Genomic DNA, 24,007 nt, shown 5'->3' with positions numbered 1-24,007 from the left:
GGTTGTCGCATTTTACGGAAACTTCGCGTACCCATTTTACGGTATTCAAATCAGCAGCTACCAATGGGGAAATTGTTCGCAGATCACGTGTTCGTAGGACTCTTCATCATTGGTGGCCACAGTAGAGGGAGAAACGTCAAAAACATAAACAAGTGAACGTCAGAGTTGCATTTACGACAGAATTTTTTAGGTTAGTGAAAACACGGTAGAAGATTTAGAACGAAAATCGATATTTATAATAAGTGGGTTTCTCTCCTAACTCGCTAGTGTTTCTTGGACCGAAAAGACCGAATTAGTAATTTACATGAAACCGAAGGTTGTGTTTTGAGTATAAAAATTAACCTATAACCATTTCCGTTAAATCCGCTCAAAATGGTAATGGAATCAAAGACCACAAGTAAAACAAGCTGCCTGAAAGCCCTCCTACTTAAAGCGTGGCGTGAGCGCTGGACTGATTTACAATGGGGCATCAACATCAAAACAGTCCTTCCGAGAGGTGTCAGCGGCGACGTGTACAATCTAGCGGACTGCATTTTGCAACAAGCTGTAGTAGGCGCCGGTGCCAACCAGTTAGTTTTAAGTTACTTAAGACATTCGTTAAGTGCTCAACTTGTGTCTCATGCGGCTGTTCTACAACGTCTTAGCAAATACAACCAGTTAAATAAGGTCCACTGCGTTTTCAACCTCTTGGAATTTCTTGAAGGAATGTTACCAGGGGTAACTTGTTGCGGAAAACCGGAAGAAACAGTGCTTGCAACAGCAATCCTATCGATTGTGTGTTGGTTGCTGAATATTTTATTGCAGTGCAAAGGCACCCCCCATTTGACACAAAAAGCGTCGTTTTTGTTAACGACATTGATGAACGACGATTTTTACGTATCGATGATGTGCTTGGCGAGGTACAGCGATCCAGGTATTTAAATTCTTCTTCCAAACTTTTTTTTAAACATATAATTTTACGTTTTGTAGAATTGTTTTCTGAAACTAACCGAAAATGTCTCGAACTGGGGGCTTCTCTCGCCGAGTCTGACGACCTCTTTAAATGTGTGAAAAAACTAGAAAACATTGACGTCAACACTTTAAGTCTACCAATCACGAGCGAGAAGTGGCCAGGCACCTTGATCCAGTGTTGGCTGGAAGTCAAACTCGTGGGTAACCCGGGGGCCTCCACCAGCTCGCTCTCGGAGCAGTTGAGACTTTTCCAGAAACTCAAAGGTTTCGACGGCCCCCGCCTCTACGCTGAGTTGATGAGAGGCAGTTTATTGGCACTATATGACGTGAATCAAACTTCACACGAAAGCCAGTGGGGGGCTTTTGCGTTTTTGAAAGTCCCACATATTCTTATGGAGTTGACGGGGAAGAATGATAGTTCGAGTATTGTGAATGCGGTGGAATTAATGTTGCAACATAGCCCCCTTTTGGACGCTATGGACGCCAATAGCTCCTGCTCTAGTTTAGAGTGTCTTTTGGGCGAATTAGTGAAAGCTCGGTTAATTACAGACACTCAGATTAAACACTTGTTGGAGAAGAGAAAAGCGCCCCCAACGCTGAAACTGGACACTGCGCCTGCGGCTGCGGGGATACCGAAAGTTATTATTTGTGCAGAGCCGACCCTGGCGGGGATTTTGAAGACGTTGTCCACGGACTATCATAAAATACAGGTAATGTTAAAATTTTGTTTCTCGAATATAACCTAAGGAAGTATTATATTGTAATCAAGTCCAACGGGCGACTGGCTACTTTTATGATTTCTGGACGTTTCATAACCCCTAGAGTACGCAAAAGGGGTCTCCCGTTTCTGTCTGTCTGTCGTCTATGTCGATTTTTATTAGACAGATAATATTGAAAACTGCCGGATTGATGGTTGTCAAATTTTGTGTGTATGTAGATTGTAGCAGTAGGATGACGTCGTCTCCAAATTTTACAATAGTAAATTTTATTTAAATTTTATAAAATAACCTACTCCTCCACTTGTATAACATAACAATATTTTACAATTTGGAAATAAAAAGTAACACAGTCCTGAACTTCTGGTTTATGAATCCGTGTTGAATTTTTGTAATAAACGTGGAGATTTTTTGAAACAAAAACAAATTGAATAACAATTTTTCGATTTCTCAGTTTTCCTGTATTTCAGGTTTAGGATTTTTCAATCTTACGATTAATCGATTTTTTGATTTTTCACTTTCTCAATTTATCGATTTCCCCGGTTTTCGATGTCTCAGTTTTGGAATTTTTCAACTTTTCGACTTTTCGTTTTTTTAAGTTTAAGATTTTCCGATTTCTGAATTTTTCGAGTTTTTAATGTTTGATTTCTCGATTTCTCGAATTTTCCTTTCTTCGATTTTTCTGTCTTTCAATTTTTCGAAATTTTAAATTTTACAATTTTTTACTTTCTTATGTATCGATCTCTCAATCTTTTGATTTTTCAATTTTTCGATTTTTTAAGTTTAACTGTTTCAATTTTGAATTTTTCGATTTTGAGCTCTTTCGAATTCTCAATTTTTCTGTTTCGGTTTCTCCATCTTTGATGTTTTGATTTGTTTCAATTACATATTTCAATTTCTCGATTTTTCGATTTTCCAATTTTACGATATTCCAGTTTCTGGATTTTTCAGCTTCTCTCTTCTTTCTTCTTTTCTTCTTTCAATTTTTGAGTTTTTCTATTTTTTAAATTTTACAGTTTTCCATTATTCAGATTTTTAAGTTTTCGATTTTTCAGTTTTTCAAATTTTCAGTTTCATGATTATCGAAATTTTCATGTTTCAATTTTTCGATTGTTCAGTTTCCCAATTTTTCACTTTTTCAAGTTTTCCATTTCTCAATTTGTCACTTTTTTAATGTTTCGATATTTCGATTTCTCGATTTCTCTGTTTCGATTTTTCAAGTTTTAGATATTTCGTTTTATCGTTTTTTTTTTAAGTTTACGTTACAGTTTTAAATTTTCCGATTTTGGGCTATTTCGATTCTCAACTTTTCAATTTTTCAGTTTTCGATTTTTCAATTTTTTGTTTTTTTAAATTTTTGATCTTTGGATTTGTTTTTTGTTTTTTTTTTGTTTTTCGATTTTTTTAAATAATTTTTTTAATTTTGTATATTCATTTTTTCCATTTTTCTATTTTACGATTTTTTGATGTTTCGATTTTCCAAGTTTAAATTTTTTAATGTATTTCAATTTTGAAATTTTCGATGTTGGGCTGTTCGAATTTCTCAATTTTCCGGTTTTTCGACTTCTCGATGTTTTAATTTTTCAATTTCGATTTCTAGATTTTTTGGTTTTCTGTTTTTTCAATTTTTCGACACTTCAGTTTTCGGATTTTTCAATTTCCCGGTTTTAATAAAATCTAATGTGTTTCAGTTTTTCGATTTCTCGATATCCCGGTTTTTCGATTTTTGAAAATTTTCGACTTTTCGATTTTTCAGTTTTTCAAGATTTCTGATTTCGATATTTCGATGTTTCAATTTTGAATTTTTTGATTTTGAGCTATTTGAATTTCTCAATTTACAGGTTTTTCGCCTTCTGAATGTTTCGGATTTTTCAATTTCCCGATTTTAAATTTTCTATTGTGTTTTTATAGTTTTTCGATTTGTCGATATCTCGGTTTTTCGATTTTTGTAATTTTTCGACTTTTCGTTTTTTTGATTTCTCGATTTTTCAAGTTTTCGATTTCTCAATTTTGCAACATTTAAATTAAGGGATTTTTGAAATTTTTCGATATTTTGATTTTTTAAATTTTAATTTTTTCGTCTTTTTCTCGATCTTTCGATTTTGGACTATTTCGAGTTCTCAATTTTCCGATTTTTCGAGTTTTTGATTTCTCAATGTTTCATTTTTTCGACATTTCAGTTCTGGGATTTTTCAGTTTCCCGATTTGTCCATTTTCGATTTTGTGATTTTTTCATGTTTCTGTGTGCCAATTTTAAATCTTCTAATATATGTTTCAATTTTTCTTTTTTTCGATTTCTCACCATCTCGGTTTTTTGATTTTTGAAATTTTTCAACATTTCAATTTTAGGAATTTTCCAATTTCTGGATTTTTAAAGTTTTTGATGTTACGATTACTCGATTTTTCGATGTTGATTTGGGGTTATTTTCCACCTCTTGAACGTGCGAAGTTTTTCATTAGGAGGCTGATTGATAACGATAACGACATGTTTCGACTTTATTACATATTGAAGTCATCTTCAGGTTTTTACAAGCTAGTAACATGGATTTTTACAAAAGCTTAATGAAATTACAATGATTAAAATAATTAAAAGGTCCAACTATTTTTCGATTTTGCGGTTTTTCATTTTTTCGATTTTTAATTTTTTTTTCAATTTCTCTATGTATTTATCACTATTGTGATATTTTAGTTTTCTCGATATTCGATTTTTTGAAAAGCGTTTTTCTCGTTAGTTATCTGCTTTAAATATATTTCACGTTCTCAGTGCTGCGGACTATTTATACCACTGGTTTCTACTTTATAGAGATTAGCAAACATTTTTTTTTAATTTTTATGTTTCCAGGACCCACTTCTGGGAATGCTTCACCAAGTATTGACAGGCAAAAGCTTCGAACTCATTCTAGCAGTGGCCACAGTCCAAGGCCAGCTCCGAACCCTAGTGGCTCGCTTAATACGTTTCAACGAATGCTCGAAATCTGGCGGAGACAAAGCCAGAGCTCAACTTTTCGATATAAGTTTTCTAATGTTGGTGGCCATTGTCCAAAATTACGGCGCCAACGCCGTCCTAGATCCGGACGGAGAATCCCTCTTTGAGCAATGGGTGAGGTCCTGTATGGTAGAACGACAACGCCCGAAAGCCCCCGAGCAGTTGCTTCGCCTGGGCGACCCTGTCACCGTTGAGGTGCTTTTGCAGCAGTTCAATGCCGGCGAAACTGAGTTCAAGTCGACCGTTAAGTGGCAAGACGTGTTGTTCAATATGGCGGGGGTTATGCACGAAGTGTTGGTAGCGTGGGAGCAGGGAGCCTTGGTAGGAAACTTGGTTAAATTTAATATATCCAACCCTGGAACTGTTTTAATTTCCAGGCCCCTTCAGACGTCAAACGCATCCTGGACGCCGTCCGCGGCCGCATGTGCTGCCTCCCGCTCGCCGCCGCCGCCTGGTTGTGCGCGTACATGCGCACCGCCCCCCAGGAGAACCTCCTCAAGCCCGTCAACATGGTGCAGCAGCTCCTGGCGCCTCCAGCTGCCGAAGAAGACAGTCTACGCGAGCGCTGGCAGCTAACTTGCGAGATCATCAGGAAGATGCAGCGCGACGTACAGTTGCCTCTCCAAACTAAGAGCAGCCACCATTTGATCTCTCGGCAACCGGCAATCGAGCAGCTGCATTCCGCCTGGTCAGCGGCTATTCGTCGGGGTTGGTTGGACCATAGTTCGGCTAAGACTTTGCATTGTTTGTTGGACACGGCTGGACCTAGGTGGCTCGTGTCAGCCGTCGTCCAGGAGTTGATGAAGTTGAGGTATAGAGATCAGCTGCAGAGGGGTGTGGATTTGGCGCTGGCTGCGTTCCATGTGGATATTGGGGCCTGCACTCTAGAGCTATTGACGCATATTTTGCCGCAGATGTTGTATAATGATCTACAGGCGGATTCGTTAATGGAACCGCAGCTGCTGGCGTTGGCGTACTTGACGTGTTATTGCGTGTATACGGCGTTTGATGCTTTTACGGAGGTAAGTATCGATGTGTATTATTTTTCAGATTTTTACTTCCCGAGCGTAAGCTAAGGAAGTATAGTCATCGAGTACATCGGCCGAATTACCACTTTCATATTTTCTCGACCTCTAGAGTACAAAAAAGGTGGTCTCCTGTTTCCGTGTGTCTGTCTGGTGTATTCATTTTTATTAAACAAATAATCGCCGAAACTACTGGACTGATTGTTGTCATATTTTGTATGGGATGACGTCCAGAATTTTTGGAAAAAATTCAAAACCGAAAAACAATATTTTGCAATATATCTTTGAAACTGCAAAACCGAATGCTTTGAAATCTTGTAAATATTTTAAGGTTATCGTAATCATGGTAAATCGTTAAGCAAAATTTATTCATTTAGCCCCTTCTAAAATATCGATGACGTCATCTCAAAATTTTGCCGAATAAATCTTATCCAAAATATGCAAAATGAGTTATTGTGATTTATCATTGCATTAAAAGTTTTAGATATATTATACATATACAGGGTGACTCATAAAAGTTAATGAATGAGTCATTTGATTTTATTGATTAAATCGGGAACGGCTCACTCCATTGCCCGAAAATTGACGTCTAGAATACGAAAAACATAGATCTCTTGTTTCTGTCGTTTGTGTCCATTTTTGAATAGAAATCTCGTGTAAATGGTAAAAGTCTAACAAAAATTTGTTTGATAATAATCGATGACACCATCTTTCAATTTTGCCGAATAAATGTAAAAATTGTAAAATACATATGTACAATGTTAATTCTAGAAATTACAGAAATTCTAAAATTCTGACCGAATTTGTGGAAAGATTCCAAGTGTTGTGAACGTTCCAAATATTCTAAGCCTTTCAAAAGTTTTAAGGCTTTCAAGGGTGCTAAAAACTCTTAAGAACTAGGAATGTCAAAAAATTTAAAAAGCCGGAAATTTAAAAATTGTAAAGGGATTTCAAAAATTTCGAAAATTCCTGATTCCAAATATTTAAAAATTGAAAAGATGATATAAATCCTAAAGATCTAAAAATATTTAAAATTCTAGAGATACTGCAGTGTTTAAAAATAATGAAACTTGGAAAGCTCTAAAGATCATAGAAATTCTAGAGATTCAAGATTCTAAAGATTTCAAAGTTTGTAGTGGTTTGAAAGATTCAAAAAGTACAAAAGCTTTCGCGGTTTACATCCACTAGAAATTGCGAATTGTAAAGACACTCAAGATTCTAAATAAACTAAAGTTCTATTGTTCTAAATATAAAAAAGATCCAACAAAACCTTAAAAATTTTAAAGAACCTGGGGGTCCTAAGAGCCTAGAAATTGGAGAAATTTTAGGCTTTTTAAAAATCCTAGTGATTCCCAAAGTGTTCAAAATTTCCACAGATTGGAAAGACTCTAAAGAGTCTAAAGGTTAAATATTATAAAGGCTCAAAAATTCTGTTTCGAATACTTAAAAGATTCTAAAGGTTCTAGAGAAATTCCAAAAAGCCAAAGATTCTAGAACCTGTAAAAATCGCGTGAACTCCTAGAATGCCAAAGATTTTAAAAATTCTAAAGACTTTAAAGAAAACAAAAATCCTAAAGACCTAAAAATCGTAAATATGGGAAAAATGGTTTCTTTAATTTTTTTAAATCCTAAAAACACTGAAGGCCTTGAACACCCTAATATCTTCTTATATCTTATAATAAACTGTAAACATTCCGGAAATTCCAAAATTCCAAAGATTTAGACTCTTGAGATCTATAAATTTTAGAAAATCTGAAGAAATTTAGAAAGCGTGGGAAAAATGTGGTAGACCTAGAAATCTTGAAAATATGATTGGAAAATGTTGAATTTCAAAATTCTGATCATTTTGTGTACTTCGGAAAATCTGAAACATTGGGCTAATCTGGAAAATCTGAACATTCTACAAATTTTGAAAAATTTGCAGATTACAAAATTCCCGAAAATGAAAAGAAAATAAAAAAATAAAAATCTCAAAATTTCAAAAGTTTACACAATCATAAGATGTAGATATTCTAAAAATTCCAAAGTTTCAAACCTTTCAAAAATTCTAAAGACTCGACACGTTCTAAGAATCTTAAAGATTTCATATATGTACTAGAATTTGCGAATTGTAAAGACACCAAAGATGCTAAATAAACTAAAGTTTTAGGTTTTAAATAAAAGAAACATCCGACAAAATTTTAAAAATTGTAAATATCTAGGAGAATTAATGTTCTAAAGCTATAAAAATTCTAAACTTTATAAAGTTTTTAGTAATTCTGAAGTATGTGTCCAAAATTTCCAAAGATTGTAAAGACACTAAGGACTCTGAAAACTCTAAAAATTCGAAATACTCTAAGGACGTTAAACGTTAAAAACGTTTTTAAAATTATGTTCCAAACATTTCAAAGATTCTATCACTTGTAAAAAACGCATGAACTCTTAACACGACAAAAATTTTAAAGATTCCAAAGACTAAACAAAACAATAATCCTAAAAATCTGCAGAATGCTTCCTTTAATTGTTATAAATCCTACAAGTATTAGGGGTCTTGAACACCGTAAGTATTATCTTGTACATCTTAGATTCTAAAGATTCCAAAAATTTCAAAGACTCTTGGGGTCTATTGATTTTAGAAAATTTCGAAATATCTAGAAAGTGTGAAAAATCTGGAAGACCTAGAAATCTTGAAAACTGAGGAAAATGTTGAATTCTGGCATATCCGAAGACTGATATTTTTATAACATTTAGAAAAGCTGTAACTTCTGGAAATTTCCGAAAATTTACTCAGTTCTAGAAATTGTAAACATTTTACTGAATTTGTGAAAATATTCCAAATAGGTACTACGAAAGTTCAAAGTCTTCTCTAGATTTCAAAGATTTCGAGGATTCTAAACATTTTACTGAAGTTGTGAAAATATTCCAATTACTGTGGAAGTTCAAAGTCCTCTAAATATCAAAGATTTCGAGGATTCCAAGGGTTCCAAAACTCTAAGGAGTCTATTAATACTAAATTGATATGTGTCCTTGCTACAATGTTAATAACGTTATAAAAAAAAATAAGGAAAAACTTACTATAAAGATGAAAAAAAAAAGTTCAAATTTAAAGTTGATATAATTTTTCGAGGTTGTATTTGTTCGTCTGGAGTTTAGGGGCTAGGGAAGTTCTATCGAAATAACGTTCAACCAATTTTTTAATTTATTTTTTCATTGTTACTTCCCGAGCGTAAGCGAAGGAAGTATTGTATTCGAGTTCATCAACCGACGTTTTACGTTTTTTCGACATTTCATGACCTCGAGAGTACGAAGAAATACACGTCTGTCGGTGTGTCTATCTGCCGTTTGTTCGAAACTACCGGACTGATTATTGTCAATTTTATATGTATGTTAGGAATATGTATAGGAATTTTACCGTATTTAGCTTATAGAATTGGCTGAACTCAGGTACAATTTTGTGTGATCGTCAATCCTGATCTAATATGTAAATAACATTAAAACCAACAAATAAGCCGAAACTTCAGAAAAAACAAATTCGTGAGTTGTCGGCTCTGTGCCATCGCGTTTAAATTCTCATTTGTTGCAGGAACCCGAAGAACCTCTTGCCAAAGTCGCCCGTTTGAACGACAGCATGGAGGACGGATCTCCCATGGACCAGCTCGTCTCAGCCCTGCGACAACTATTAATAATTTTTGAAGACGGCATCCACGAAGGCTACATTACTCAGCAAACTTACTTTGCCTTCTACTTGATTAAGGGTCTGGTGGAGGTGAAAATTCCGACGGCCAATGCACTCCTGGCCGCCATCCCCCCGGCTCTTATCACCGACTTACTGAGGACACTCCCAGAACTGTTCACCTACCCAATCCTGCTGCATTTACACGACGTTCGTAGCACACACGGTAGAAACAACATGGCCAAAGATCTCTGCGTTCTGCGCAACTATCATTTAAGGAATGTATCGCAAGAGAGTAGTAATGTTTAAGTGTATTTTGTAAGTAAATCGTTTTATTCTTCCAAATGTCGAACATGCTTACATAAAATATTCAATTGATTCTGAATGCCAGGCTTAATATAATTATATACTCTTGCCCTGTCAACGTAAGTGATAGCTTGATGTACATAAATTATACAAACGTAAATCTAAAGTCCATTTTCTTATATACACTTTGAATAACTGCTACTTCACTAATCCTAGCTTCTTCGCTTCCACTTCATAAATTATCAACCTCCACATCTTCACAACGAAAACTTCTGCTTCTTCATCTAATACCTGCAAACCAGTGTTACCAACCGTTTAAAACGCGACTCCACTTACCATTTGGACGTCTTGTAATATGACTTGCGGCTGAGACCCCGCCAGAACTTTGGAACAAATAAAATCGACCAGAGTGGGCTCTGGTTCCCCTATATACTCAATAATTTTTTTATTGATCCAAGGGCGTATTTTCCTCTCCATTAAACTATTATCGATCGCCGACCAATCGAGCTGATACGCGAAAAGCGCATCTTTCTCAGTTGGAATTTTTTCTATTAACGATTTGATGTGTTTTTTCTTTTCCTCCTGGGACTTTATAGATTCTTCTGATTTTTTCTCACCTTCTTTCTCTTTCTTATTCTTTTTATCTTCGCTGTAGTCCAAAGGAACGAGTTTCCGCTTCTTCACTTGCGTGTTGCTGTCGTCTTCATCGGGATTGAAGACCTCGCGAAGATCCAACTTTTTGCGTTTCGGGTCGCGTTGTTGGTTTTGAGGGCTGAAGGTGATGGGTTTAGCTAGGGTGATCTTCATTCCTGTACCAGTGGGTGGAGGGGGATTTTCCTCGTGGTTTGAGGTAAACGAATGTCGGGAGTCTTCGTCGCCAACTTGCACTTGAGTCCACTAAAAAGTAAAAAGAAAAATTGTTATTAAACACTTCAACTATACTTATTTTTTTTATTAAGTAACACAAGTAAGTAAACTTACTTTTGCTGATTCTGAGTCATCATTAGAGTTGGCATCTGGTTCTGGTGGGGCTGGACTGTAGTGATTGTCATCCATGTCACTGTCACTGTCAATGGGTTCAGCCTCCACTGCTGCCAACTCCTGAGCCGCTTGCTGCATTACATATTTCTCTCTTTCTTCTCTTTGTCTTTGTCTATCTCTTTGTCTTTCGACTTCCCTGTGACGTTCCCTTTCTCTCGCTTTTTGCCGCTCCATTTCTCTCTCCTTTTCTTTTTCTTTTTGCTTCCAGTGTTCTAAATTAACATCAATTAGCAACTTGGGTCTGTACTGGTCTTCTTTCTCTTTCTTCGCCCGTTCAAACTCAGCATTTGGATCTTCATGTTCGCCCGAAAATATTCTACTCTTCAATTCTTCGATTTCTTCTTTCTCCTTCTGCCTATCTCTACTATCGAGTTCCGCTTCCTTCACGCGTTCCGCTAGCCTCCTCTGCAGTTCCCTTCCCCTACAAAAAACACACCATAAATAACAAAATTCCCTATGGAACTCCCCCATACTTGTAATACTTGATGTCGTCCCTCTCATCATCATAATCCTCCAGAAATTCCTTCAGCCTCTTCGCTTCGTGCTCCCGCTCCTCCTCCTTTAGTCTTTCCTTCTCCCTTTCCTTTTCGTATTCCTTCGCCTTCCTCCGTTCGCGCGTCTCCCACGCCCTTAACCTCTCCTGGTACGCCGCCTCTTTCTCCCTAGCCCTCCGCTCCGCCTTCTTCTTCTCCTTCGCCTCCTCCTCCATCTCCTTCTCCTTCAACAAATCCTTGGCACTTTTCTTCTCTTCCCTCTCTCTTTCGCGTTCCCTCAACTCACGTTCTCTCTCCCGTTCGCGTTCTCGCTCCCTCTCGCGTTCCCGCTCCCTCTCTCTGTCCCTTTCTCGCTCTCTTTCGCGTTCACGCTCTCGCTCCCTGTCTCTCTCGCGCTCACGGTCGCGCTCCCTCTCGCGTTCTCTGCTGTGCTCGTGCGTCCTATAATCGCACAATTATATCATGTACAATGCGCAAAATGACGAACTTACCGTGATTTCGATCTTGACCGCCGCCTTCTCTTGTCATCTTTTTCCCTTCTTCGCGGGCTCGGCGAGTGCGAATGCGATTTCTCACGGTTCTTCTCCTTCTCTTCTTTTTTCCGTTTGCTGACTTCCTTCTCTTCCTCTTGTTTCTAAAATAGAAACGACCGGAAATTAATGATCTAGTCGAAAGTCACGTTTAAATTAATATTTATTTGAAAAAGTTTTTCTCATACCACTGGATGATCAGGTATACGTTACGGATTTTTTAAAATTAAATCGTTCAATTTATCTTTTTTATTGTGTTGGCATTTTTCATTCAATGCTGTAACGAGTTAGAAAATTTTAAACATGTTAGTTCATAGGGGTTTATACAGGGATAGCTTTTATTGTTAATGTTTATGGACCAATAAATTATATCCAGAGAAAGCCATTCGAAAATATTCCAAAAATGGTTTCCACAGGTAAGGAGATTCGAGAAGGAACTGTTTTATTCAGAATTGTGTCTAGCGATGAAGCGGATTTTTAAAGTGAATTTTTGTGTATAAACATATTTTTTTCGAATCGGAACACCTCTATTTTGGACATAAATTCGTACTTTTCAGAGCGTTTAAAATTGTATATTTTTTTATAATTTAACTATTCGTGATAAAACTGTTTTTATTAAAAAAATAAAAATACGATTTTATTTGTAACTATTATATATATTTGTGGTGATTTTCAAATCTGTATTTTTTTTGTTTCTTCAGTTTTTCGATTCGAAAATTTTCGAGTTTTCAAGTTTAAATTGTTTGATTTAAAATTTCTCAAGTTTTTAATTTTTTTCGATTCTTTAATTTTTCATTTCCTCAAAGTTTCGATTTGCAATTTTTGTTTTGGTTTTTTTATTTTCTTTATTTTTAAATTTTTTGATTTTTCAATTTTACGATACACAACTTTTCATTTTTAAATTTTTCAGACTTTCGAATTTCCAACTTTTGAATGTTTCAAATTTTGCTCTTTTTCAATGTGATATTTTTCAATTTTTTGATTTTTGAATTTTAGATAGTTTAATTTTTCGTCTTTTCAATTTAAAATTTTTCAGTTTCTCGATTTTTCTATATTTTTTTTTAATATGTGATAATTACTTTAAAAAATTTTCACTTTTGCAATTTTATTTTAGAATTTTTCCATTTTTCAATTACTGGATTCTTTCGAGTTGTCATCCAATTTTCCAACTTTTGGATGTTTCAATTTTTAATTTTCTCAAATTTTCGATTTACAATTTTTCATTTCAGTTTTTATTTTCTTTATTTTTTAAATGTCTCTAGTTTTCAACTTTTATTTTTCTGAATTTTTCGTTTTGGTTTTTAATTTTCTTTATTTTTACAATTTCAATTTTATCAATTTTCGTTTTTTCAATTTGACGATGCACAAACCCCTCAACTTTTCGTTTTTAAATTTTTCAGTTTCTCGATTTTTCAATTTTTTGTTTCTTTAATTTTTGATTTGCAATTTTTCTAGTCTTCATTTTAAATATGTAATAAGTACTTTGAGATTTTCCGATTTTCGACTTTTTCCAATTTTCAATTATTGGATTCTTTCGAGTTTTGATCTTTAAATTTTTCAATTTTCCGATTTTCCAACTTTTGGATGTTTCAGTTTTTAAATTAAGCAATTTTTGATCTGCATTTTCATGAGTTTTCAATTTTTAATTTCTCAACTTTTCATTTCCTCAAATTTTCGATTTGCAATTTTTCATTTCAGTTGTTTGTCTTTATTTTTAAAATTTCTCGAGTTTTCAATTTTAATTTTTTCAATTTTTCGTTTTGGTTTTTATTTTCTTTATTTTTACATTTATTTTTATTTTTCAATATTCCTATTTTATAATTTTTTGTTTTTTCGATTTCAATTTTTTCAATTTGCGTTTCTTTAATTTCACGATACACAACTCCTCGACTTTTCATTTTTAAATATGACATTTTTCAATTTTTTGTTTTTTCAATTTAAAATTTTCAGTTTCTCAATTTCTCGTTTATTCAATTTCTGATTTGCAATTTTTCTAGTTTTCATTTTAAATATGTAATAATAATTACTTTAAAATATTTTCACTTTTTCAATTTTACGATTTTAGAATTTTTCCATTTTTCAATTATTGGATTCTGTCGAGTTTTGATCTTTAAATTTTTCAATTTTCCGATTTTCCAACTTTTGGATGTTAAAGTTTTAATGCAATTTTCGATCTGCATTTTCACGAGTTTTCAATTTTTCATTTCCTCAAATTTTCGATTTGCAATTTTTCATTTCAGTTTTTTATTTTCTTTATTTTTAAAATTTCTCGAGTTTTCAATTTTTCGTTTCGGTTTTTTATTGTCTTTATTTTTACAATTTTTTGATTTTTCAATTTTCGTGTCTTCAATTTTACGATACACAACTCCTCGACTTTTCATTTTTAAATTTTTCAGGCTTTCGAATTTCCAATTCTTGGATGTTTTGAATTTATCTTTTGTTCAATTAACATTTTTCAGTTTCTCTATTTTTCAATTTTTGATTTGCAATTTTTCTAGTTTTCAATTTTACGATTTTAGAATTTTTCCATTTTTCAATTATCGGATTCTTTTGAATTTTCATCTTTAAATTATGCAATTTTTGATCTGCATTTTCAAGAGTTTCCAATTTTTCATCTCGGTTTGTTATTTTCTTTATTTTTAAAATCTTTCGGTTTTCAATGTTCTGAACTTATTTTTTCTTTTTTCAATGTGAGATTTTGCAACTTTTAGATTTTTCAATTGTAGATTTTTGAGTTACTTGATTTTTCAATTTCTCGTTTCTTAAATTTTTAACTTTTCGAATCAAAAGAAAACTTCGAAAAATCTAGAAATTGGAAATCAAGAACTTGAAAACTTGAAGAAACGAAAAATTGAAAAATCGAAAAGATTGAATTGAAAAATTTAAAAACCGAAAAACTGCAAACGAAAAAACGAAATATGTATTATAAAATTGACATATTGAAAATTAAAGAAATCGGAAAAAGGGATAAATGGAAAAACAAAAATTGAAAAATCGAAAAATTAAAAACTCAGAAACTGAAAAATTAAAAAATAAAAAATTGTATTACAGAAATATTGCAAAATTTGGAAGTCGAGAAATTGAAACATTGTCACATCAAAAACTTGGTCGAATAGTCAGATTTTTCGAAAAATTATAAAATTTGAAAAATCTGGATGTCTAGAGTAAAAATTGAACACGGATTCATTAACCACATGTGAAGGATGATTTTTTTTTACGAAATTGAAATAATATTTACTAATTTAAATTTTGGAGATGAGTCCATCCTATTGTTGGTGGGTATGTTTATCCAAATTTTGGTCGGCATTTCAGCGATTATCTGTCTAATACAAATTCGGACAGACGGCAGACAGAGAAACAGATGGAAATGGGAGACCTATTTTTTCGCACTGTTAGGGTTATGAAACACCGAGAAAACATAAAAGTATTTAGTCGTCCGATGGACTCGATTACAATACTTAATAAAAATCTAAGTTAATATTAGATCTTTCGTTGCTTTAAACTATTTTAGAAAGATGGAATTAGTTTTTGAAAAATTTTCAAAATTTAAACGAGTTACTATTCCAAATGAACAAGTAGTTTTTTATTTGTCGATGTATATTAAAGCGTAATTTATAAATCCACCATCGTCTGACTATATAATTCTAAATAAAACAGTAGCAGCAAAAAATCCAGGATTTCGAGTCTAGGATTAGGTGAAACATCACACTTCCAACTTTCAAATATTTTCGAATGAATTCGTATGCTTAAAAATAAATATGAAGACATTTCTACATGTACTGTTTTAACTTACTCTCGCAACAGACGACATAAATCCTTACTGAACTTGAGATACGTCCCCAACTTGCGAATCTCCACAATTTCGACGATAACAAATTACACCACGGACTATAACTTACAAATACAGCCCGTGGCACAAAAACTAACTAATATTACCAAAAAGTGGACTAATAATAACAATAAATCTCATCAACACAAATCGTTACAATCATTCCTCCATTCTAATCAAAATCCATCCAAAAAATTACTCAATTGTAACTATTTATGTATCGAACAATAAACAGGAGAAAAATCATATTCAAACAGCACACACACATTTTAACGTAGCGCAATCAAAATGTGACAGGCTTCAAGAAAGCAAAAAACACACGTTTTAAAATATGTGTGTGTATTTAATAAGGTACAGTGGAGATAACTGTTGACACGTTACTCACCAGCGGCGCCATGGGCCGAACCTAGGTGGGACTGCGTTGCTTCCATTTGCCTGTTTGGTTTCAAGCACCATATGAGCGCAACCTTACTTCTAATACTTTGAATTTAAAAAAAATCACCCCCCTGCCCTCACATGAATTTCGAAACAACAACTGAAAATTCATACATTTTCAGTCAACTCTGCCCGAATTGCATTGATATGCCCCATTTTAGATAAGTGTCTTAAATGTGAAAATATTCAACTTACTTTCATGATCTCTCGGAACTTCCCGATCTCTCTCGTTATCAAATCGCGTTTTTCTTCTTCTACGTCGGCTTCTTCTAACACTTTATGACACTTTTCTATCACCTCCTCTGCAAACAATGACGAGTTAGCACTCTTACCGACGACGGCAGACTAAAATTCTCCAACAGAAGAAAAATTCCTCTCTAAAAGACCATCAGTCTGCCCTCTTGAGTCGTGCGACTTACCTTCTTTTTTAAGCTCGAAGTTATTCATTTCGTCTTCATACTCACAGAGAATCTGTTTAATTCTTTCCATGGCCACGGCATCCAGGGCTTGGGTTTCTTCGTCCAAGACGTCCTCTTCGGGCTCGTCCTGGAGCGGCGACGACCCCTTTTCCTTTTTTCTTCTTTCGGCTGAAGAAAATCGCGATTAAAATTCGAACACCCGCCCCCACTTAGCTCAAACAACAAACTTACATTTATCGTACTTATACAAATTTACTGCTATATACTGAAGAGAAGCCATTAAAATGAACATCGAAATTCAAGCAATCCACCGAGACCCTTACCTTTGTATTCATCTAGTACAGTCTTTGTCTTGGCGTCGACTTTCGCCACTAGCCGCTTGTCCCCGACCATAAGATCGTGAAGTAACCTAACAGCCCTTAAGCCGGCGTCAGGTCCAGCTAGTTCACAAAAACCAAATGCTTTTACCTTCTTCCAGCTAATGACGTGTCCGCAAGCGGCGAGAATTTGTCGGATCATCGCGTCGGGGGCTCTTTCCGTAATGTTTCCTGCGAAAGGCGATTGATATTTATAATAATAATAAAAACGAGGTAATAATAATATTTTTATTCAAACGTCAGCGATAAAGACATGTTTCTGATTTCCGTCTGTCCGTCTGTTGGCGATTTTATTTAAAAAGTATTTCTCGAACTAAAGGACAGATTTTTATTATGAAATTCTAGGTATATAATCAGAATCTCAACCTGGTTTATCCATTCCAAAACAAAGTAAGAGCACTTTTACAACTCCATCTGTTCGGTAAACGACGTGGAGTTACCTAGAGTTCACTCATATTTTTTAGAACTGTTCATATAGTAATAGCAACTGCATTCCTAGGATCTTTAAAAAATTAATGAAACAATGTAGATATATTATAATTTTGAAATGTTTATATTTCAGTTACTTTCAAATAGACCATCCTGTATATAATGGTCTCTGCTTTTTCTATTTTAGATACATCAACACACTCAAGCAAAAAGTATATAAAACAGAGTAAGATACAGTCATAAAATACAGGATGTTCAATCCGAAAAAACTGAACTATCGGTATTTGAAAATTGTAATATTTTTGATTTTTTTATAAACACTCTGTGTATTAAGATTTCATTTAACTGATACATAACAAAGCGGGTAGCTCTATATTTATCTCCATAAAGTACTGCAATATAATAGACGTTAAAAATAAGACTATTGGGATTTTTTTTGTAAATCTTTACATTATTAAAAAAATTGGTTGGAGGTTATTTTGACAAAACTTCCCTGCGCAGCCCAACAAATCCCGTTTCTTTGCTTTTTTTTTTGATAACCTTTATAAAGTAAAAACTAGTAGCGTATAAATAACACTTCTGTAGCTTTTTTGACTTGAATTTTTCATTTCTTCAATTTTTAATTTGTTCGATTTTTCAATGTTTCGATTTTATAGTTTTTTGTTTTTTCAGTTTCAACATTATCGATTTTTCGTTTCTTAAATTTTTCGATTTGCAATTTTTGATTTTTTTTTGTTGCTTCACTTTTACGAATGCAACTCTTCGAGTTTTCATTTTAACATTTTTCAGTTTTTCGAGTTTTCAGTTTTTAATTTTTCAATTTGGAATTTTTCGTTTCAATTTTATTTTCATTATTTTTTCAATTTTTCATATCTTCAATTTTTAGATTTTGCAACTTTACGAATAAAAATTTCTCGAATTTTCAGTTTTTAATTTTTAGATTCTTTAATTTTTCATTTCTTCAAATTTTTTAATTTTTCAATGTTCCAATTTTATAATCTTGTTTTTTCAATTTCAATTATTTCAATTTTTTGTTTCTTAAATTTTTCCGTTTTTGGATTTTCCAACTTTTGGATGTTTCAATTTTTCAGTTTTTAATGTTTCAATTTGCAATTTTTCGTTTCAGTTTTTTATTTTCATTATTTTTTCAATTACTCGTTTTCTTAATGTTTCGATTTTATAATTTTTCGTTTCTTCAGTTTAACGATTCTGCAATTTTTCGAATTAAAATTTCTCAAGTTTTCAATGTTCCGATTTTATAATCTTTTGTTTCTTCAATTTCAACTATTTCAATTTTTCGTTTCTTCAATCTTTCAATTTTTAATTTTCTCGATTTTTTTATTTTCCAACTCTTCGATGTAAAATTTTTAGATTTGCAGTTTTCACGAGTTTCCAATTTTCAATTTTTCATGTCTTCAATTTTTCGGTTTTTCAATATTCTGATTTTATTAAATGTTTTTTTAATGTGAAATTTTTGAATTTCTCGATCTTTCAACTGTCAGATTTTTGAATTTTTCTTTTTTAGGAACCAACTTTTGGACGTATGAATTTCTTAATTTGCAGTTTTACGAGTTTTCAATTTTTCGGTTTTTTGTTTTATTTCATTAATTCAATTTCTTTTATTTTATTGTTCTTTTTTTCAATGTGAAATTTTCCAACTTTAAAACTTTGGAATTTTTCCATTTTTTAAGTATCAAGTTTTAGAACTTTTTTATTTACTCGAATTTTAATTTTTCTATTTTTTGATGTTTCAATGTTATTCGACAATTTTAACAATCCTATAATTTTTCGATTTTACAATTTTTCGATTCATTGGTTTTTTCGATTCATTGGTTTTTTCGATTTTTGATTTTTCAATGTCTCAATTTTTCGATTTAAAATTTCTATTTCCAATTTTTCATTTCGGTCTTGTTTTTCTTATTTTTACAAATTTTCCGATTTTCCAACTTTTGGATAATTAAATTTCTAGATTTGCAATTTCACGAGTTTTCAATTTATTTTCAGTTTTTCATGTCTTCAATTTTTCGGTTTTTTCTTTTATTCAACTGATTCAATTTCTTTTCTGTTATTAATTTTTCTTTTATCAATGTGGAATTTTTCAACTTTACGATTTTGGAATTTTTCCATTTTTTAATTATTGGATTTTAAAACTTTTCAATTTATTCGAATTTTGATTTTTCAATTTTTCGATGTTTCAATGTTACAATTTTTGAAAAATTTTGACAATAATTCTATAATTTATAGATTCGATTCGTTTTATTTTCTTCTTTCCAATTAATCGATTCATCGGTTTTTTTCGATTTTAAGTCTCTCGATTTTTAGTTTTTCAATGTTTCAATTTTTCGGTTTTTTAATTTTTCATTCTTCAAATTCTCGATTTGCAATTGTTCATTTCGGTCTTATATTTTTCTTATTTTTACAAATTTCCCGAATTTTCCATGTTCCGATTTGCAATTTTTCAATTTTTTGTTTTTGTTTCTTTAATTTTGCGATATACGACTCTTTAACTTTTTATTTTAAAATTTTTCAGTTTTTCGATTTTCCAACTTTTGGATGTTTATGAAATTTCTAGATTTGCAGTTTTCAATTTTCAATTTTTCATGTCTTCAATTTTTCTTTTTTTCAATGTGAAATTTTTCAACTTTCAGATTTTTTTATTTTTGGTTTTTTCAATTTCAGATTTTTCAGTTTCTAGATTTTTCAACTTCATGATTTTGAAATTTTTCGATTTCTCGGTAAATTAATTGTTTCAATGTTACAGCTTTTAGACAATTTTGACAATTCTATAATTTTTCGATTCGTTGTTTTTTTTCGATTTTTAAATTTCTCGATTTTTAGTTTTTCAATGTTTCAATTTTTCGTTTCTTCACTTTGATTTTTCGATTTAAAATTCGTTTCAGTCTTATATTTTCGTTATTTTTACAAATTTTTCGATTTTTCAAGCTTCCGATGTGCAATTTTTCAACTTTTAATTTTGTTTTTGTTTCTTCAATTTTGTAATATGCAACTCTTCAACTTCTTATTTTAAAATTTTTCAGTATTTCGACTTTTCAACTTTCACGAGTTTTCAATTTTTCCTGCCTTCAATTTTTCGGTTTTTTCTTCTATTGAATAACTCAATTTCTTTTTTTCAATGTGAAATTTTTCAACTTTTAGATTTTTTAATTTGTTGTTGTTTGTTCAGAATTTTCAGTTTCTAAATTTTTCAACTTTACGAATCTTTTAATTATTGGATTTTAAAACTTTTTCATCGATCCGATTTTTAATTTTTCAATTCCTCGATATTTAATTTTTCAATTTTTCCATGTTTCAATGTTACAGTTTTCCGAAAATTTTATAATTTTTCGATTCATTGGTTTTTTCGATTTTTAAGTCTCGTTTTTTAGTCTTTCGATGTTTTAATTTTTCGTTTCTTTACTTTAATTTTTCTTGTTTCTTCAACCTTTTGGATTTAAAATTTCTGGAGTTTTCAATTTTCGAGTTTTTAATTTTTCATTTATTAAAATTTTCGATTTGCAATTTTTCAATTTTTAATATTGTTTTTGTTTCTTCAATTTTGCGATATGCAACTCTTCAACTTTTTATTTTATAATTTTTCAGTTTTTGAACGATTAAATTTCTAGATTTGAGTTTCACGAGTTTTCAATTTTCAATTTTTCATGTCGTCTATTTTTCGTTTGTCTTTTTTTAATTCAATTAATTGAATTTCTTTTATTTTATTAATTTTTCGTTTCTTCAATTCCTTGATTTTTCAACTTTACGATTTTGGAATTTTTCCATTTTTTAAATATTGGATTTTAAAACTTTTTCATTTATTCGAATTTTAATTTACAAATTCTCCAAATTTAATTTTTCATTTTTTTTCTTTTATTCAATTGATTTACTGTCTTTTATTTTATTAATTTTTCTTTTTTTCAATATCAGATTTTTCAACTTTACGATTCTGGAATGTTTTCATTTTTTAATTATTGGATTTTAAAACTTTTTCATTCATTCGATTTTTAAGTATCTCAATCTTTCACTTCTTCAATGCTTCGGGATTTGCAATTTTTCATTTGTCCTTTTTTCAATTTTTGGAATTTTCAACTTTTCGAATGAAAAAAATGGAAACGCTGCAAATTGAAAAAACGGAAAACTTTGAAAAATCTAAAAACTATTTATTTTATTCAATTATGTTTTCCAACAGGCCGGAGGCCCAACTACAGGGAAACAGGATATACACAACACCCAGACGCTGGGCTGGAATCGAACCCACGACCCAAGGTGTAGCGGGGAAGCACGATGCCAACTACCCACCTGGGTCCTTTAACTAGAATCAAGAAATTGAAAAATTGAAGAACGAAAATTGAATAGTGGAAGATTAAAAATTGAGAAACTTACAAATGGAAAAAGTGAAATATGTATTGTAAAATCTAAATATTGAAAATTGAAGAAATAGAAAATTCGGATATGTAATTGGAAATCCAAAAATTGCAAAATTGGAAAACTGTAAAATCGAAAAATGGAAAAATCAATCAGAAAATTAAAAATCGGAAAAATGAAAACTAAAATTCAAGAACTTGAAAAACTCTGGAAACGAAAAATTGTACAATATTGAAAAATATACAAAATAGAAAATTTGCAAATCGAAAAGTTGAAGATATGAAAAATTGAAAAATTTGGAAGTCGAAATATTGATAAATTGAAAAAACGAAAAAATGTGATATCAAAAAATTGGTCGAAGGTAAATAAAACCGATTTCTCGAAAGCCTCATTTTTTAGTCACCCTGTATAAGTAAATCTAAAAACTATGAGAGCATTGATAAACCACAAGTATAGAGTTACAATGTTTTGCGTATTTCAGAGTTTTTTTGGGAGAGGATACATACGAATACATTTTGATTAACGATTTACCCATGATTACGACAACCTTAAATCGTTTTAAAGATTTCAGAGAATTCGGTTTTACTCTTTTAAGGTTAAATTGCAAAATGTTTTATACAGTTTTGATTCTTTTTTACAAAAAGCTCGATGCATCCTACTTTATAAAATAAAAAAAATATTAGTGCAAATTTTTGAAACAACATCCCATTAGTGGTGGGGATGATCAGCCAAATTTTGATTAGCGTTTTACCATCTACATGATATTCCTAATGTACATATAAAATTTGACAACAAACAAACAACAGACAGACGGAAACGGGAGTCCACTTTTTTTTACTCTAGAGGTCATGAAACGTCGAGAAAACATGAAAGTTGCAGTCGCATTGGAATTTCAAAAATAAAATGGTTGTAAAGATCTAATGATAACAATTAATGAAACATCTATATATTATAACTTAAAAAAGATGATTTCAGTTATTCAGTTTTAAACAAACAGCAAATCCTTACATGACTGCACAAAATAATGAATATGAAAATTGCTTGCTTATTTAAAAATCTAATTTGGGAATATGAAATATTTATATGCATAATAAAACAACTTCTGTCTGTCGATTATTTGGCTCCATAACCAACCATCTATTAATAACAAATAACAACATTTAAGTCACCTTGTTAAACTCAGTGCTATTTATTCTTGTGCTTTGAGTAACAAAGTTTCAAAGTCTCTTTGTACTTTTCCAAGACCGAAAAATCGCCCCTTTCATAATTAGTTTACAAAATACATGCAGTTGCATTCTGCGACTTTATTTTTCTACACTTTAGACCGACCGGTGCTGGTACTTACCGACGAATACTGTGACGGCGGGACCCTGCATCTGCTTCAGCTGCTCCCTACTGGCGTTCAGCCGAGGCAAAGCCCGAATTTGGGGGGCGCTTGTTACCTGAATAGGTACCATCTGTCAAAGTTAAGATTTCCACTAAAGACAACATCTAGACAACCAGGCGGGGACTTACATGTTGCAAAGGCATGACGGCGGGCATCAAGGGGGGCGCGGGCCCCCCCATGGACATATATGCCATTGGAAGACCTTGCATTATTGGGGGGCGGCCTGGGTATGACATGGTAGTTTGGGCCAAAATCAGGACATCCAAGCGAGGCGAAGTAGGGCTCAACTAGTACGGCACTGGTGGTATTGCACTATTTGTTTACGGTAGCGTAATATTTAGTCAGTTTTTTTGATTAAAAACGCATCAAGAACGAGTTTTTTGGTGAATTAATAAGTTTCGCAAGAAACGCTTGTGGAGTCTCACATGTCAATCGCGACAACAGTGGCGCCAACGTTACTTGTACCAACTTAGCGTGAGAAATAACTAGGTTTTGGCGGGCAGCTCAATCGACCGTGCTTGGTAGTTGTTTCGTTTCATTTAACAATAAAACGAATTGTGTAACTAAAGAACTACGTTTATTGTGTTCACTTAGAATTTTTCACTTCAATATCGTGACAGTGACGACAGTGACATTTACTAAACAAGATTTTTGGAGCTCATACTAAATTTCCTACTAAAATGTCTCGACAAGAGTTTCCCATAGCGCTATCACATGCAGTTTTGGCTGGAACCAGTATCTACTGTCTCAGCGAGGTTAAAAACATGGACCCTTTTTGTCCCCAAATCACTTACGGGATTATAGCTACTAACAGTATTCTGGGAGTAATATGGTGGCTTATGGATTATAACTCAAAATTAAATGACATAGTGAGGCTTACCGCCTACTGTCAACTTCTTTTTGCTCTTCCGTGTATCACTACTACCGTATGGCTGCAAAATGGGTATGCGAAAGACTGGAGCTGGGCATGGGCTGTGGTACCAATCTTCCCGCTTTTGATGTATATACTGCATACTGATATCGATATGCCCCTTGCTGATCTTATCATTGTGTTTAATATAGTCGGAT

The 24,007-nt window shown here is 32.6% G+C and overlaps 2 protein-coding genes across 4 annotated transcripts; one reads left to right on the top strand and one right to left on the bottom strand.

The window, feature by feature from the left end:
* The first annotated feature begins 124 nt into the window (after nucleotides 1–124).
* Nucleotides 125–21,937, top strand: LOC135139521 (mediator of RNA polymerase II transcription subunit 24). 2 transcript variants are annotated; one of them, XM_064069785.1, is made up of 6 exons: nucleotides 125–913; nucleotides 970–1,661; nucleotides 4,510–4,974; nucleotides 5,031–5,675; nucleotides 9,241–9,648; nucleotides 21,377–21,937. In XM_064069785.1, the coding sequence occupies exons 1-5, from the start codon at nucleotides 373–375 to the stop codon at nucleotides 9,637–9,639; spliced, it is 2,742 nt and encodes a 913-aa protein (XP_063925855.1). In that variant the 5' UTR covers nucleotides 125–372; the 3' UTR covers nucleotides 9,640–9,648; nucleotides 21,377–21,937. The 2 variants fall into 2 exon arrangements, with proteins under 2 accessions (XP_063925855.1, XP_063925854.1); XM_064069784.1 differs by lacking the exon at nucleotides 21,377–21,937 and having other exon boundaries at nucleotides 9,241–9,802.
* Nucleotides 9,645–23,371, bottom strand: LOC135139522 (RNA-binding protein 25). 2 transcript variants are annotated; one of them, XM_064069786.1, is made up of 10 exons: nucleotides 23,068–23,371; nucleotides 22,898–23,009; nucleotides 16,708–16,932; nucleotides 16,385–16,552; nucleotides 16,161–16,267; nucleotides 11,663–11,805; nucleotides 11,151–11,612; nucleotides 10,618–11,098; nucleotides 9,973–10,533; nucleotides 9,645–9,927 (listed from the first exon to the last, which is right to left on the bottom strand). In XM_064069786.1, the coding sequence occupies exons 1-10, from the start codon at nucleotides 23,173–23,175 to the stop codon at nucleotides 9,835–9,837; spliced, it is 2,460 nt and encodes an 819-aa protein (XP_063925856.1). In that variant the 5' UTR covers nucleotides 23,176–23,371; the 3' UTR covers nucleotides 9,645–9,834. The 2 variants fall into 2 exon arrangements, with proteins under 2 accessions (XP_063925856.1, XP_063925857.1); XM_064069787.1 differs by having other exon boundaries at nucleotides 22,898–22,994.
* Nucleotides 23,372–24,007: the final 636 nt, after the last annotated feature.

This window comes from Zophobas morio, unplaced genomic scaffold, assembly GCF_036711695.1.
Source record: "Zophobas morio isolate AGI-343-1 ecotype UQ-CSIRO unplaced genomic scaffold, CSIRO_AGI_Zmor_V1 ptg000031l, whole genome shotgun sequence".
In the NCBI taxonomy this organism is placed as follows: domain Eukaryota; kingdom Metazoa; phylum Arthropoda; class Insecta; order Coleoptera; family Tenebrionidae; genus Zophobas; species Zophobas morio.
This window is presented reverse-complemented; position numbering and strand designations above follow the sequence as displayed.